Source organism: Orbicella faveolata, unplaced genomic scaffold, assembly GCF_042242905.1.
Source record: "Orbicella faveolata isolate gen_17 unplaced genomic scaffold, um_ofav_v1 contig_13, whole genome shotgun sequence".
NCBI classification, from domain to species: Eukaryota; Metazoa; Cnidaria; class Anthozoa; order Scleractinia; family Merulinidae; genus Orbicella; species Orbicella faveolata.
In genome coordinates this window covers 16781067-16794065 of record NW_028301540.1, presented here as the reverse complement: position 1 = coordinate 16794065, position 12999 = coordinate 16781067, and the positions used below count along the sequence as shown (strand labels likewise).

At 39.2% G+C, this 12999-nt stretch overlaps 2 protein-coding genes across 3 annotated transcripts in view; one reads left to right on the top strand and one right to left on the bottom strand.

Moving 5' to 3' along the window:
- The window catches only part of LOC110047516 (meiosis-specific protein MEI4-like), a 114271-nt gene extending 105657 nt beyond the window's left edge, over window positions 1-8614 (top strand). For both annotated transcript variants that reach the window (XM_089284871.1, XM_020753270.2), the window contains 3 exons: window positions 7025-7160; window positions 7529-7642; window positions 8243-8614. In XM_089284871.1, coding sequence (XP_089140997.1) covers window positions 7025-7160; window positions 7529-7642; window positions 8243-8385 — 393 coding nt within the window. In that variant the 3' untranslated portion in view covers window positions 8386-8614. The remainder of the gene's footprint in view (window positions 1-7024; window positions 7161-7528; window positions 7643-8242) is intronic.
- LOC149115341 (uncharacterized) lies at window positions 1125-2790 on the bottom strand. Its single transcript, XM_089284867.1, has one exon. It carries the CDS (start codon window positions 2788-2790, stop codon window positions 1186-1188), a length of 1605 nt encoding a protein of 534 aa, XP_089140993.1. The 3' UTR covers window positions 1125-1185.
- Window positions 8615-12999: the final 4385 nt, after the last annotated feature.

The following is a 12999-nucleotide window of genomic DNA, read 5'->3' as shown; positions in this document are numbered from 1 at the left end:
CCTCATGAAAACTGTAGAATTAAAACAAAAGACCTCTAACATTTCTCAATCAACTAATAAGGGGACAAATATTACCTCACAAAAATGAGAGTTTTTGGAATTTGTACGAAGTATCTTTTAGGCTCACCTAAAGTTGCTCAAAATTTCGGCCATTTTAGACTGTTTCAGAGGCCAAAATTATGATGTAGTGATATCTCGAAGAGAAACAAACCCCTACCTCGGCAAATGTCATGGTTGTTAATCTTTTCAGATAGCTTTTATACTGTGAAAAGATGAAGGTAAACAGCTGACCTTGATGTTTTGGTATTGCCAGGTTTTCTCTGACAATTGTTGTGTCCAAGCGCTGAATAATGAGGCTACTTTACGGATAAAGCAGCTGACCAAACTTTAATGTTTACTGTGCTAAACTTAAGTTATACCATTTCAATAATCCAAACAGGTAGGCTCTGAATGGGAATCCCGTTCAGAGCCTGAAATTTTTTCAGGTCATTTTTCCAGTAGTGTTATGGTTGCATTCGCATCTTTCATTCTTTGATTTAACTGCTACTGTTGGACATCTATTACCATGGAATTCATATGCTTGAGCCAAGTATTACGTCCACTGAACATATAGGGCCGAACTCACACACGACCGCTCTCATGTGGCTTTGATAGCTCAGTTGATAGAGCATTGCACTGGTATCGCAAAGGTCGTGGGTTCAAATCCCGTTCAGAGCCTGAAATTTTTTCAGGTCATTTTTCCAGTAGTGTTATGGCTGCATTTGCATCTTTCATTCTCTAATTCATTAACACTATAACATCTCCCGCTTAAAATACAAATTACATTAACAGAAAATAAGCGAAGATAAATGAAAACTAATTGAAAAACTACTTGAAAACATGCAATTGCCCTAATAGAGTGTTCCTGCATTACTCAATGTTCAGTGTTCTACTGAAAGTTCAGTGTTCAACTACATCTCTTCAATTAAACGTTTGAGTTTCGATCAAATTCTAGTTGAATGATGTCTAGGTTCTTCAGGAATAGTTGGGACAGAAGTATCCATAGCATTTTCTTCTTGTGCAACAATCTGTCCAGATGGTGGAACTTCAACCAAAGGCTTGGTAGACTTCTCATTCAGTGATTTAAAAAATGATTGACAGGCCTAGCACGACTCCCACTGTTTCGTGATAAACGGTCTTTGACCTTTAGAGTTTAGCTCTAACAAGTATGTCTTTCAGAGATTTTCCTCTCCTGTAGGAGATGAAAGGAGGGTCTCTGTATATTTCTCTAAGCAGAGGTTGATCTTGGATTAAATGCCATTTGCTCATTAAAATGCTATTAAGATTGGGCACTGATGGATTATATTGTGTGACAAAAGGCAATAATCTCTTTTGCAATTTTGGTTTCTGTTGTAGTGCCGACTTCCTGTTTTTAAATTCGATTTCTGCGAGGACTTTGTTGACCAGTTTCTCTGGATAGCGTTGAACACGCAAATTTGATCTGAAATTTTTGATCTTTTCTTCAAAACTTGTTTTTGAAGAGTTTGTTCTCAGAAGCCTAAGTGCTTCACCTTTTATAAAACCTTTTTTCACACCTGGAGCGTGACAGGAAGAGAAATACGGGTATTGAAATTTCTCAGTCGGCTTGAAGTGTGTGCAGATATCAAAGATTGAATCTTTGTTAAATCTCTCGCCTTTGAAGACAGTAGTGTCTAGGAAATTTATTTCCTTCTCTGATATGTCAGCCGTGAATTTAATGGTAGGATGGTGCCTGTTTGCTTCTGAAATAAACTGATCTATTTCCTCTCTGTTTGTGTTCCACAACGAGAACACGTCATCTATGTATCTCTTCCACTCAATGGGTTTTATCTTGCTTTTACCGATAATTTTAGATTCTACTGCGGACATAAAAATGTTCGCGAAAGCAACTGCCATTTTTGTCCCCATTGCGGTACCATGGGTTTGGAGATAGTTCCTTCCGCTGAAATGGAAGGAGTTCTCCTGAAGTATAAGTCTAAGCATGTTGTGGAGTGAATTTGTAGGAATGGGAGTGTTGTTCTTATAGAAGTCTTCATATGCTATGCATACAGTGTTTATCCCTTCCTCTTGGGGGATATTGGTGTACAGGCTGGTAACATCCATTGAAACTAGAATCGTATTTTGTTGGACTTTTGTCCTTTCTATAAAGTTAATGAAATCTGTGGTATCTTTGAGGTACGATTTTTGCACTTTGGCAATAGGCTGGAGGATGTGGTCTATAAATGATGATATACGTTCTGTCGGACCTTCACAGCCCGAAATTATCGGTCTTCCAGTAAGAGTCAGTTTGTGAATCTTTGTTAGTGTGTAAAACACTGGTATGCGCGGTGGGTTAGGTGTTTGAGAAAGCCATTCTTTGGTCTTTGCGTCTATGTGACTTCCTAAATGGAGTTCATTAATTAAATCTTTGACCTTTTGTGAGGTCTCCTTCACCATTGGTGTTTCTAGGGGCATGTAGTTCTTTCTATCATCAAGTTGAGTTTGGCACTCTGTTATCTTATCTTGTTTGTTCATAATGACCGTTGTGGATCCTTTGTCTGCCTTTTTGATAACTATTTCTGCGTTAGATTTCAAATCTTTCAGTGCTATACATTCTTGGTAAGGCAGGTTATTTCGTGGCTTAGTAATCTCGATTTCAGCGAGTTGTACTTTAATTTCTTCTAAATATGTTTCAAGTGCAACTGATGGTTGAACTGGAGGTTCCCAGTTCGATTTAACATGGAAGGGGTGCTGTTCACTATCTTTGTTGTTAAAAATGTATCGGAGACGCATTCGTCTTGCGAAATGTTTGAAGTCTAGAAGCAGTTGTTGCCTGACGCAATTCTTATCTGGAATCGGTGTTTGGATAAATTTCAGACCCCTTGATAGTAAATTTGTCTCGTGAGTTGAAATTTTGCAATTTGAGAGGTTTTTTATGTACCTCTGGTTAAACTCAGTGTTTTTTCTTCTAATGTTTAATCTCTTGTTGCTTTTACGTTCTCGGTGTTTATTGTTTACGATTTTGCGCTTTTCTTTCTCCCTCCCTTTTCCTGAACAGTCAGAAAATACACAGGGATAAGATTTTACTCTTTTTATTGTCTAAAGCTTTCATCATTTCTTCCACTTTTTTGATTTTGTCTGTCAGTTCGGTGGCTAAAGCTATTACATTCTCAGTGCGAGTTGGCCTTTCTGGACATGGCCTGTTCTTAACTAGATCAGGATTGTTCATTTTCTTCTCTCTGGTAGTGTTCAGTCTATGTTCAACTTTACTGAGCTTGATCTTGTTGCTTTCCACGCGTCTGTAGTGGTAGCGTGTGAGCGCTCCGATAAGTTTTTGTTCTGCTTCTCTCCGGATATGCTTGATGTCACTTTTGAAGTCATCATCCGGCACTATGTTCACTCTTACGTTGTAGCGCAGATCTTTTGGGCACGTTTTCTTTGTTCTGTGTGCTTCCAGTTTCTCTATGGACGCTTTGGATTTTCAACTTTCCTCTCCAGAGATGGGGCGCTGTAGCCATTGTTCAGGCGAAATCTTTTCTGAGGGATGTTTTCCTTCCTACCTTCTGTGTGGCGGCGCTTTCGGAGAGGCGACCGTTGGCCACTTTTAAATTCGCCATCTGATGGACGGTTCTTGTCCGTTTTGGTCTGATGTAGATGGGCCTGACAAGAAGCCGTCTTCATTTAGTGTTTGGTTCATGTTCTATCTCAACCATGGGATTGATCCTCCTCGACTTTTGTTCTATTCGTGCAGAGAAGTCGGGTCGCAGTTACTCAAGCCTTGTATGCAGTCTCTGCCCCATCAAAATTTCTGCTGGTTGACATCCAGTAGTTGTATGGGCTGTGGTACGGTAGCGTAAAAGAAATCGAGCCAATTTCTCAGTTTGGGTACCCGGTTCATTCTTCATGACTCTCGTGGCTTTTTTAAATGTCTGAACTGCACATTCCGCTTCACCATTGGATGCAGGATGATAGGTTGAAGACAAACAAAGGCTAACACCATTGGCAGTTAAGAAATCTTTCATCTCACCTGCGACAAATTGTGGACCATTGTCTCCCACTATCTCTTCCGGCAAGCCATGCGTCGCAAACAGGCCGCGTAAAGTTCTAATTGTGGCACTGGCACTAGTGGAGGACATTTGGATCACTTCTATCCCCTTAGACTTGGCATCAACCACGATAAGGAGCATTCCTCCATTGAATGGTCCGGCAAAATCCACTTGTAAATGCTGCCACGGGGGAGTAGGCCAGATCCATGGGTTGCTCACCTTTAAGGGTGCTCTGCAATGGTTGGCTTGACAATCAGAGCAATCTCTCACTGTCTGTTCGATGTTACTCTCCAGGTTTGGCCACCAAACATGCAGTCATGCCAAAGACTTCATTCGCACCACTCCTGAGTGGTTAAGGTGTAGTTCAGACAACACTTCCTGTCGATATCTAGAGGGTATTACTACATTTGTACCACACAACAAGCAACCATCCTCAAGTGTAAACTCTTCACGTTTGGCACAATAGAATCTGAGTTCCTCTGGTGTATTCTCGTCTGCTGGCCAACCATGCAATATGTTATGTAAGACATGTGAAAGAACAGGATCACCTCTTGTAGCCTTCCTGATTCTGGTTGCTGTAATGGATATACGTTTAATTTGGACTCTGTTGAATTGATCTCCCTCTATCGACCAGTCGTCAGCTTCTTCAATGGTTTTCCTTGGCAAGCGAGACAAGGCGTCTGCATTTCCATGGTCCTTGGATGCACGATATTCAATATTGTAAGTATAAGCTGCCAGTTGAATGGACCATCGCTGTAGGCGAGAGGCTGTGAGAACTGGAATCCCTCGTTTCGGACCAAGAATGTAGGTGAGAGGTTTGTGATCTGTTAGCAAAGTAAACCGTCGACCAAACGGGTACTGGTGAAACTTTTTTACGCCAAAGATGATTGCCAAGGCCTCCTTTTCAATCATTGAATAGTTCTGTTCACTTGAGGAAAGAGTGCAAGAGGCAAAGGCTATCGGCTTCTCTTCACCATCCTCAGAAATATGTGACAACACAGCTGCTAATCCAAAAGACGACACATCAACTGCCAATCACACCAGCCCCTTTGGATCCTAATGTGCCAGCAAAGGTGCAGATTGCAAAATGCCTTCAGCTTCTGAAATGCTTCTTGACATTGTTTAGACCATTTCCACGGAATGTTCTCTACTAATAAACGATTCAATGGGTGAACCAGGGTAGCCATGTCAGGAACAAATCTGCGATAGTAATTAACTAATCCCAGAAAGGATTTCAGTTCCTTTGGGTTCTCTTGTACTGGCACCTCTTGAATAGCTTGAACTTTACGAGGAGATGGGTGAATACAATCACGATCGACCACAAAAGCGAAGTATTCTACTGATGGCTTCATAAACACACACTTCTCCTTCTTTAACTTGATTCCCATGCTGCTCATTTGCTCCAAAGCACCTTCCAGGTTACGAAAATGTGTCTCAGCATTTGAACCAGTAATAATGAGATCATTGAGAATACCACCAACCCCCTGAAGACCATTCATGACTGAATCCATTATCTTCTGAAAAATTGCAAGACTAGACGCTACACCAAAGGGTAGGTGGGTGTATCAGGACAGGCCAAGGTGCATATTGATTGTTACGTACTTCCTCGATTCCTCATCGAAAAGCACTTGCTGGTACATTGAAGACAAGTCCAGGTTACGAAAATGTGTCTCATCATTTGAACCAGTAATAATGAGATCATCGAGAATACCACCAACCCCCTGAAGACCATTCATGACTGAATCCATTATCTTCTGAAAAACTGCAGGACTAGACGCTACACCAAAGGGCAGGCGGGTGTATCAGAACAGGCCAAGGTGCGTATTGATTGTTACATACTTCCTCGATTCCTCATCTAAAAGCACTTCCTGGTACACTGAAGACAGGTCCAGCTTAGTAAAGTTTTCCCCTCCATTTAATTGGGTGAATAGGTCATCAGCTGTTGGCATTGGGTGTTCTGGTACATCCAAAACAGGGTTAATCATTACCTTGTAATCACCACAGATTGAAACACTACCGCAAGTGGGCGATGGGCATGGCCCAATCCAAAAACTCCACCTTTTCCAGCTCACCGATCTTTTCCAGTCTTCGAAGCTTGTCAGCAATCTTCTCTTTTAACGTGAACGGTACTGGTCTGGGCCTAAAGAACTGCAGCACTGCGTTTTCTTTAAGCTTCAAATGGGCATAAACTCCTTTAATGGTCCCCAGATTACCATCCAATAACAATGAATACTTTGTTTGAAGTAAGTCCAACTTGTTAACTGGTTCTAGGGAAATCTGCTTGATATGTCCCCAGTCCAACTTCAACACGGACAGCCAATTGCGACCCATCAACACTGGACCATCATTTCCTGTGATAACAACCGGTAATACTGCTTCTTGATCACGATATGCAATTTGAACTTAGCTTCTCCGATAACAGGAATTTCATGACCGGAATAACTTCGTAGCTTCACATTTGTGCACTCCACAGGTTTTGACACGAGAACATCAGTCCGAATACTCTTGGGAATAATAGTTACAGAAGCTCCAGTGTCAAGTTCCATGCCTACAGTCTTCCCATCAATTGCTACTAATACAATAAACTCTTTACATTTTCCACGGGAATCCAAGATGTTAAACATGGGCCAATCACTTTGACTCACTGATTGCCTGACTGCCGGATCTACTTTGACGAAATGAATCTTTTGCTGTTTCTTCTTTTTCCTAAATTTTGACTTTGGTGTCCACACTTAAAATCTTCTTGGGGGCATTCTAATATGTACATTATCAAACAAATCTCCTCAGAAAACTTTGGTGGGAGAGTTGAGCAAAGCATAGTAAAAATTTCATGTTTAGGAGACAAAAGCCTTTTGAAATTTGAAGATTTTGTTGAAACCAAAACCATTTTGTAGTGAAAAGCTCGTATTTTGTCAAAATTCACTGGATTTCTTTTTATCACAATGTATTTTCCATTGTTTTTGTTTCTGCTCCTATTTCAGGAGTGTTTGGCTTCTAAAGAGATAAAAGATATCTTGTTGTCAGTGGGATCTTCTGCCATGTTCAGAGATGTCTGTTTACTAAGACTTGCGTGGCACTTACATGGGTTTGCAGCCTGTCTTAAACTTGTTGCCAAGGGTAGGTTTTACTCTTGCACTGTATTTGAATAAGGATACCACATCATCATCAATTTAGAGTCAAGGTCTATAAACATTCAAACAAAGAATAAGGCGAATATCCAGCCATCTTGACAGTCCAAGCTTAGTCAATAAAGGATTTGTTATATGGAAAGAAACCCTTATTTACATGTAGGGCACAGCAGGTAATCCTGAGCAGGCAAGATAGTGCCATCTTGCCTGCTGGTGTAACCAACCACAGCACAGGATTCACCTCATCTTGCCTGCCCATGGCACTAGGCATATAATAAACTCAATTATGTACCAGTCTCACAAAAGAGATGACCAATGTTTGGTGACCTTTATTTCTTTTGATCTGTGCAATTGCAGGAGAACTTGAATTTTGTAGCAGGGTGATGGCATACCAGACTATCTTTCATGTTCTTTATGTACTTGAGGAGCTATTGCAGGAGACATCTTTAATGGATCCATGTCTTGCAACAGGTGTTTACATTGTTTGAACCATGGTTATAGTTGTTTGTATAACAGATTTATTCTAATAAGATCATTGATGTAGGTATGGAAAAAGAGCTTTAGTCTTTCTCTCACCTTTTGTAGAATTGCAGGTTGTGGCTACCAATTTTGTATGAAGTTAGGAAACAACACTTTAAATACCTGTTTTAAAGGAATTTGCAAAGGTTTGCAACAGAGTTGCCCCAAGAAAAGACTTTTTTCATTATGCTTTGAAATAACATGCCCTTTGTGCAAGATTGGGGATTTTTGAAATAAATCAATCACCATCATGGAGAGATAAGAAATTTGTTACTTTTCAGGACTATATTCTTCAACATTAATCTCACCTCGTTAAATAACTGCAAAAATGTAGCAAGTCACCATGCTTACTGCTATCTCACTTAGCAGTGAGCTTGCTGGTTGACAAAGAGCCAAGCCAGGTTTAATAGTCTATTACTTGGAAATTAATCTTAGTCAATAGTTTGCATTTAAATGTAACCCTGTATATGCAGTCGATATTGTGTTTGTGAAAGAACAGTAGGTAAACTAGAGTTCATGAATTTACAACCGAATAATTTTTTCTTTCTACAGTTTCCTCCATCTATCATCAACTTAGTGGTTCTCTGCTGCACATTTCGCAGGCGTTCCCAGTTTTTTCCCATTTTTTGTGGAAGCTACAAGTACTGTTGATGCAACTGCCTTCTTTCTCAGAACCACAAGAAAAACAGACGTAGACCCTTTAGGACCCATTCTTTGTAGGTAATTTATTTGCAGTTATCCCCAAAGGTGTTTTTCATATCACAGATTCTGAGATTTTAAATAAAACTTTGTAAAACTACATTTCTTGTTTGTACACATTTGATTATTATCTGTTAACAGAAAGTTTGTCAGTTATTTTAACATCTTTCGGAGTTTTTAAAGGAAGCTTATGTCTATAACCTGAAAATAAAGGTTCAAAAGCTATGTTGTTTGTCATTTATGTCAGGCTGGGAGTTTTTGGTACTTTTTGCTTCCACATGCTTACGGCATGTTCGTTTGGGATATTCAGAATAAGAATATATTCCGGAATAGGTAAATTTTTCGTTTGCCAAACGAATGATTATTCCTGATATTCTGGATATTCTGATATGCTTGCTGTCTGTTACACGAAAAAGTCAGTGGATTTTTTTGTCGCTCTGCAACTTTAGCAACAAAAACCACAGGCTCAGAGAAGTAACAAGATTTTTCAAGGTGGCATCCATGGCCAGAATATGTGCTATTCTGTTGTCTGTTTGCACAGAGGAGTTGACGGAGTATGAGTATGAGTGTGAAAGTGATAGCGACATGGTAGAGGAATATTTACCATTCTTAATAATAATAATAATAATATTTAATATTTCTAAGGCGCAAATTAACATGTAAATATGATCAAATGTGCCTAACAAACCATATGGCTAATATAAATTAAACAATATGCTATGAATAGTGTGATTAATTAAAAACTAATTATTTACAATAATTATGTACATTAGGCTAAGGTAACGAGCTAAAAATTAAAATATTAAGAGTCCCTGTCCATAAAAATGGAAAATAACTCGGCAAGGGTCGAAAATTCGATTTCGCTCATATTTTTATGGTAGATAGGCTAGGGCATGACAAAAACTACTGGATAGTTTTTTTGGCAAAATATCCTTTTATTTTAAAGAAATATGCAAATTATCAAATTCCGTTAAAATCGTCATTTGACGCACCATTTTATTAAACAAGTTTGAGAGCCTCGCATGCAAAACCACATTATTCTTCCGTCTTTAAAACACTCAAATATTTTTGTGCAGTGCTTAAATGTGTACTGGGTTGATTTTAGGGAATGTTGCATGTCTTCTTGGGTGCAAAATAATTAAATTTCGAAGACATGTATTTCATTCACTTTATAGTACTTCGTGAATATAATTAATTTTCACCATGTGCGAAACCTTCAAATAGATCAAGCTTCTGGTGGTTGAATCGCAGAAGGACGGTCTACAGATTCTTGTAAAAACTTCTTTGGGCAAATGATTGTGAGCGACGCGAGAGCTTTTCAAAGTCCGTCAAAAATGCAAATATTTGACCATTTGTCGTCAAATTTCAATTTACGGGTTAGACGTATATTTTAGCATGCGCCACATGACTTGACCTATGTTAAGCTGAAGTAGACACAGAGCTGATAATTTCGAAATTTTCTAACCTTATTTGCTGTAAAAGGCAGGTCCAAAGCCGATTTGACGTGTTTCTAGTCGATCTCTCACCATTCGTCACACATAAAGCAGATGTTTGCTTTTGTTTACACAAGGTTAACGTCCGATGTACATCGCCTACTGTCAACCTATTATTGGTCGAATACTATGAATCTGTGACCATCTTTCTACACATATGAACATCACTGCATCTAAGTCTAAAACGGTTAAGTCATTTATAGATAGTTGCTTGCTTTGCGCTGCGCCAAAATATTGCGTTTGATCGATTGCTGACCATTGCTGATAAGCGTGTCGGCGCAGCACAATCTTACAGCCGTTATTGTTCGTCACGCAATGCTGTCACGGCATATGCTGCACATTTTGATCTAGTTTGTATAGAGTACTCTCAGGATAAGTGACGCAATTTAATCATTGTTCATCTGTTTTTTCATATGTATAATAATATGTGTATATATAGTCATATTCTATAGCGTATGTGGCCTCGGTCCAAATCACGTTTGTTGTACGTTCTGATGTTTCAGACAACAGCTGATAAAGCTAGTGCCTGTACTCACTAGAATTTTAAGAAAATCGTCAAAAAAAAATTATAGATTAATGAAGCAAGAACTAGCCGAAATAAAAATAGGAAATCACAACGTGTCTAATTCGTGAGAAAAACAAACTAAATTTAATTAGTAATTACGTGAGTAAATAGCGCTGGCCATGCCATTTTATTTGGCGTGTTTTGTTTGTTCAGTGGCGAGGCATTGGTATGTAACAGAAAATGGAGGACTGTTGTCAATACAGTCCAAAATTATCGTCGGTAAAATATTGTAAATAAAACACCTATTGACCGGTTACCTCCGCGGCCATCATTTGGTCATTCCGATAAGGGTTTCATTATTGTCTTTACCCATATTAAGCGGCCACCCAAAATTTAAGAACTTTGTTTTGGAAAGGGCGATGGCAGATAAGAGTCTGAAATTGAAGGTGCATGACGAGTGATAATTCAACACACGTCTATCATGATTGTATTGAATTGACTCCATGTTCACCAAGAAATTTATAGCCCGATAGTGAAAAATTAAATATTCAAGGTACACCAACTTCTATATAAGCGGCTAGCCCCATTAAGCGGTCGCCACCCATTTCCCCGAGGGTAGCCCACTGTATTACATGTAGACCAAAAATAATTGCATAGCGCGAAAAGACCTAGGTATGAGTTTAGCGTTACAGTATTACGCAGGGGCATGTAGGTGGCGGTGGTCAAGTAAAAGATAACAACAGGGGCAATGGTAAATTACTCATTCTTTTCACTTCTTAATTTAATCTCTTCCTACTCAACACGATTGTGTGCTCCCAGTGATTCCAAGCCTTACGGAGCCTTACGTATTAGGATAGAAATTGTCCTACCCCTACCCCCTAAAATGGGATGACAGATTTGCGTGACGAACAAGGAACCGCTGCAAGCAGGGATTCAAGCCATCAAACCATGATGATCATACGTAATATTTTGGTGTAGTGCAAAGCAAGCAACTATCTACGAATGACTTAGCCGTTTTTGACTTAGATGCAGTGGTGATCATATGCGTCGAACGAGGGTCACAGATTCATGGTATTGGACCGTTAAATAAGTTGACAGTTGGCGATGTACATCGGACGTTATGTAAACAAAAGCAAACTTCTGCTTTATGTGCGACGAATGGTGAGAGAAACACGTCAAATCGGCTTTGGACCTGCCTTTTACAGCAAATGAGGTTAGAAAATTTCGAAATTATCAGCTCTGTGTCTATTTCAACTTAACATAGGTCAAGTCATGTGGCACATGCTAAAATATACGTCTAAGCCGTAAATTTGACGACGGATAGTCAAATATTTGCATTTTTGACGTACTTTGAAAAGCTCTCACGTCGCTCACAATCATTTGCCCAAAGAAGTTTTTACAGGAATCTGTAGACCATCCTTCTGCAATTCAACCACCAGAAGCTTGGTCCATTTGAAGGTTTCGCACATGGTGAAAATCAATTATATTCACGAAGTACTTTTAAGTGAATGAAATACATGTCTTCGAAATTTAATTATTTTGCACCCAAGAAGACACGCAACATTCCCTAAAATCAGCTCAGTACACATTTAAACATTGCACAAAAATATTTGAGTGTTTTAAAGACGGAAGAATAATGTGGTTTTGCATGCGAGGCTCTCAAACTTGTTTAATAAAATGGTGCGTCAAATGACGATTTTAATGGAATTTGGTAATTTGCATATTTCTTTGAAATAAAAGGATATTTTGCCAAAAAAACTATCCAGTAGTTTTTGTCATGCCCTAGCCTATCTACCATAAAAATATGAGCGAAATTGAATTTTCGACCCTTGCCGCTAAATTAAGAATTTGTCTGATTTTTACAGGCAGGCACTCTTAAAAACAAGGGATCTAGTAAAAATGTATATAAAACATCAAGAGCTATTCAAACGCTTTTCTAAATAAAAATGTCTTCAGTTTGGACTTAAAATGGTTATTCTTCCTCTTAGAAGATAAGTTAAAGAGCCGTGAGAGGGCTGTTCGTATTCAAGGTTATGCCGAGGAAGTTGTTCCAAGTTATTCTCTGTCTACTTTTCGTGTGCGATTTAGGCTTACTCCAGAAACATTTGAAAACTGGTGCACGAGTTAGCTAATTGTCTGGAAATTCCACAGGGACACTCTCATAGAGGAAGGCCAGCAATTTTGATAGACAAGCAGTTGCTTATTTTCTTGTGGTTCTTAGGGACACAAGAATGCATCAGATCAATTTCAGACAGATTCAGTGTTACGAAAAGTTCAGTGCATGTATCTTGCCAATGTGTATGTGATGCCATAAAGAATAATTTAGCAGAACATGTCATAAAGTGGCCAAGTAGCAGTAGAGCTGTAGAGGTAATGGAAGGGTTTGAAGAACACAACAGAGTTCCTGCTGTGATTGGGGCAATTGATGGGTCACACATTCCAATTAAAGCTCCTCGAGAGTACTCAGAGAACTACATCAGCAGGAAAGATTTCCATTCCATCATATTACAAGCTTGCTGTGATCATGAAATGTTCTTCACCAACTGTTACTGTGGCTGGTCTGGAAGTGTTCATGACTCTGGAGTGTTATGAAATTGAGACACTTTTGATTC

Coding starts and splice junctions, on each gene's coding strand:
- LOC149115341 (XM_089284867.1), bottom strand. CDS start 2,790: ATGCGTCTCCGATACATTTTTAACAACAAAGATAGTGAACAGCACCCC.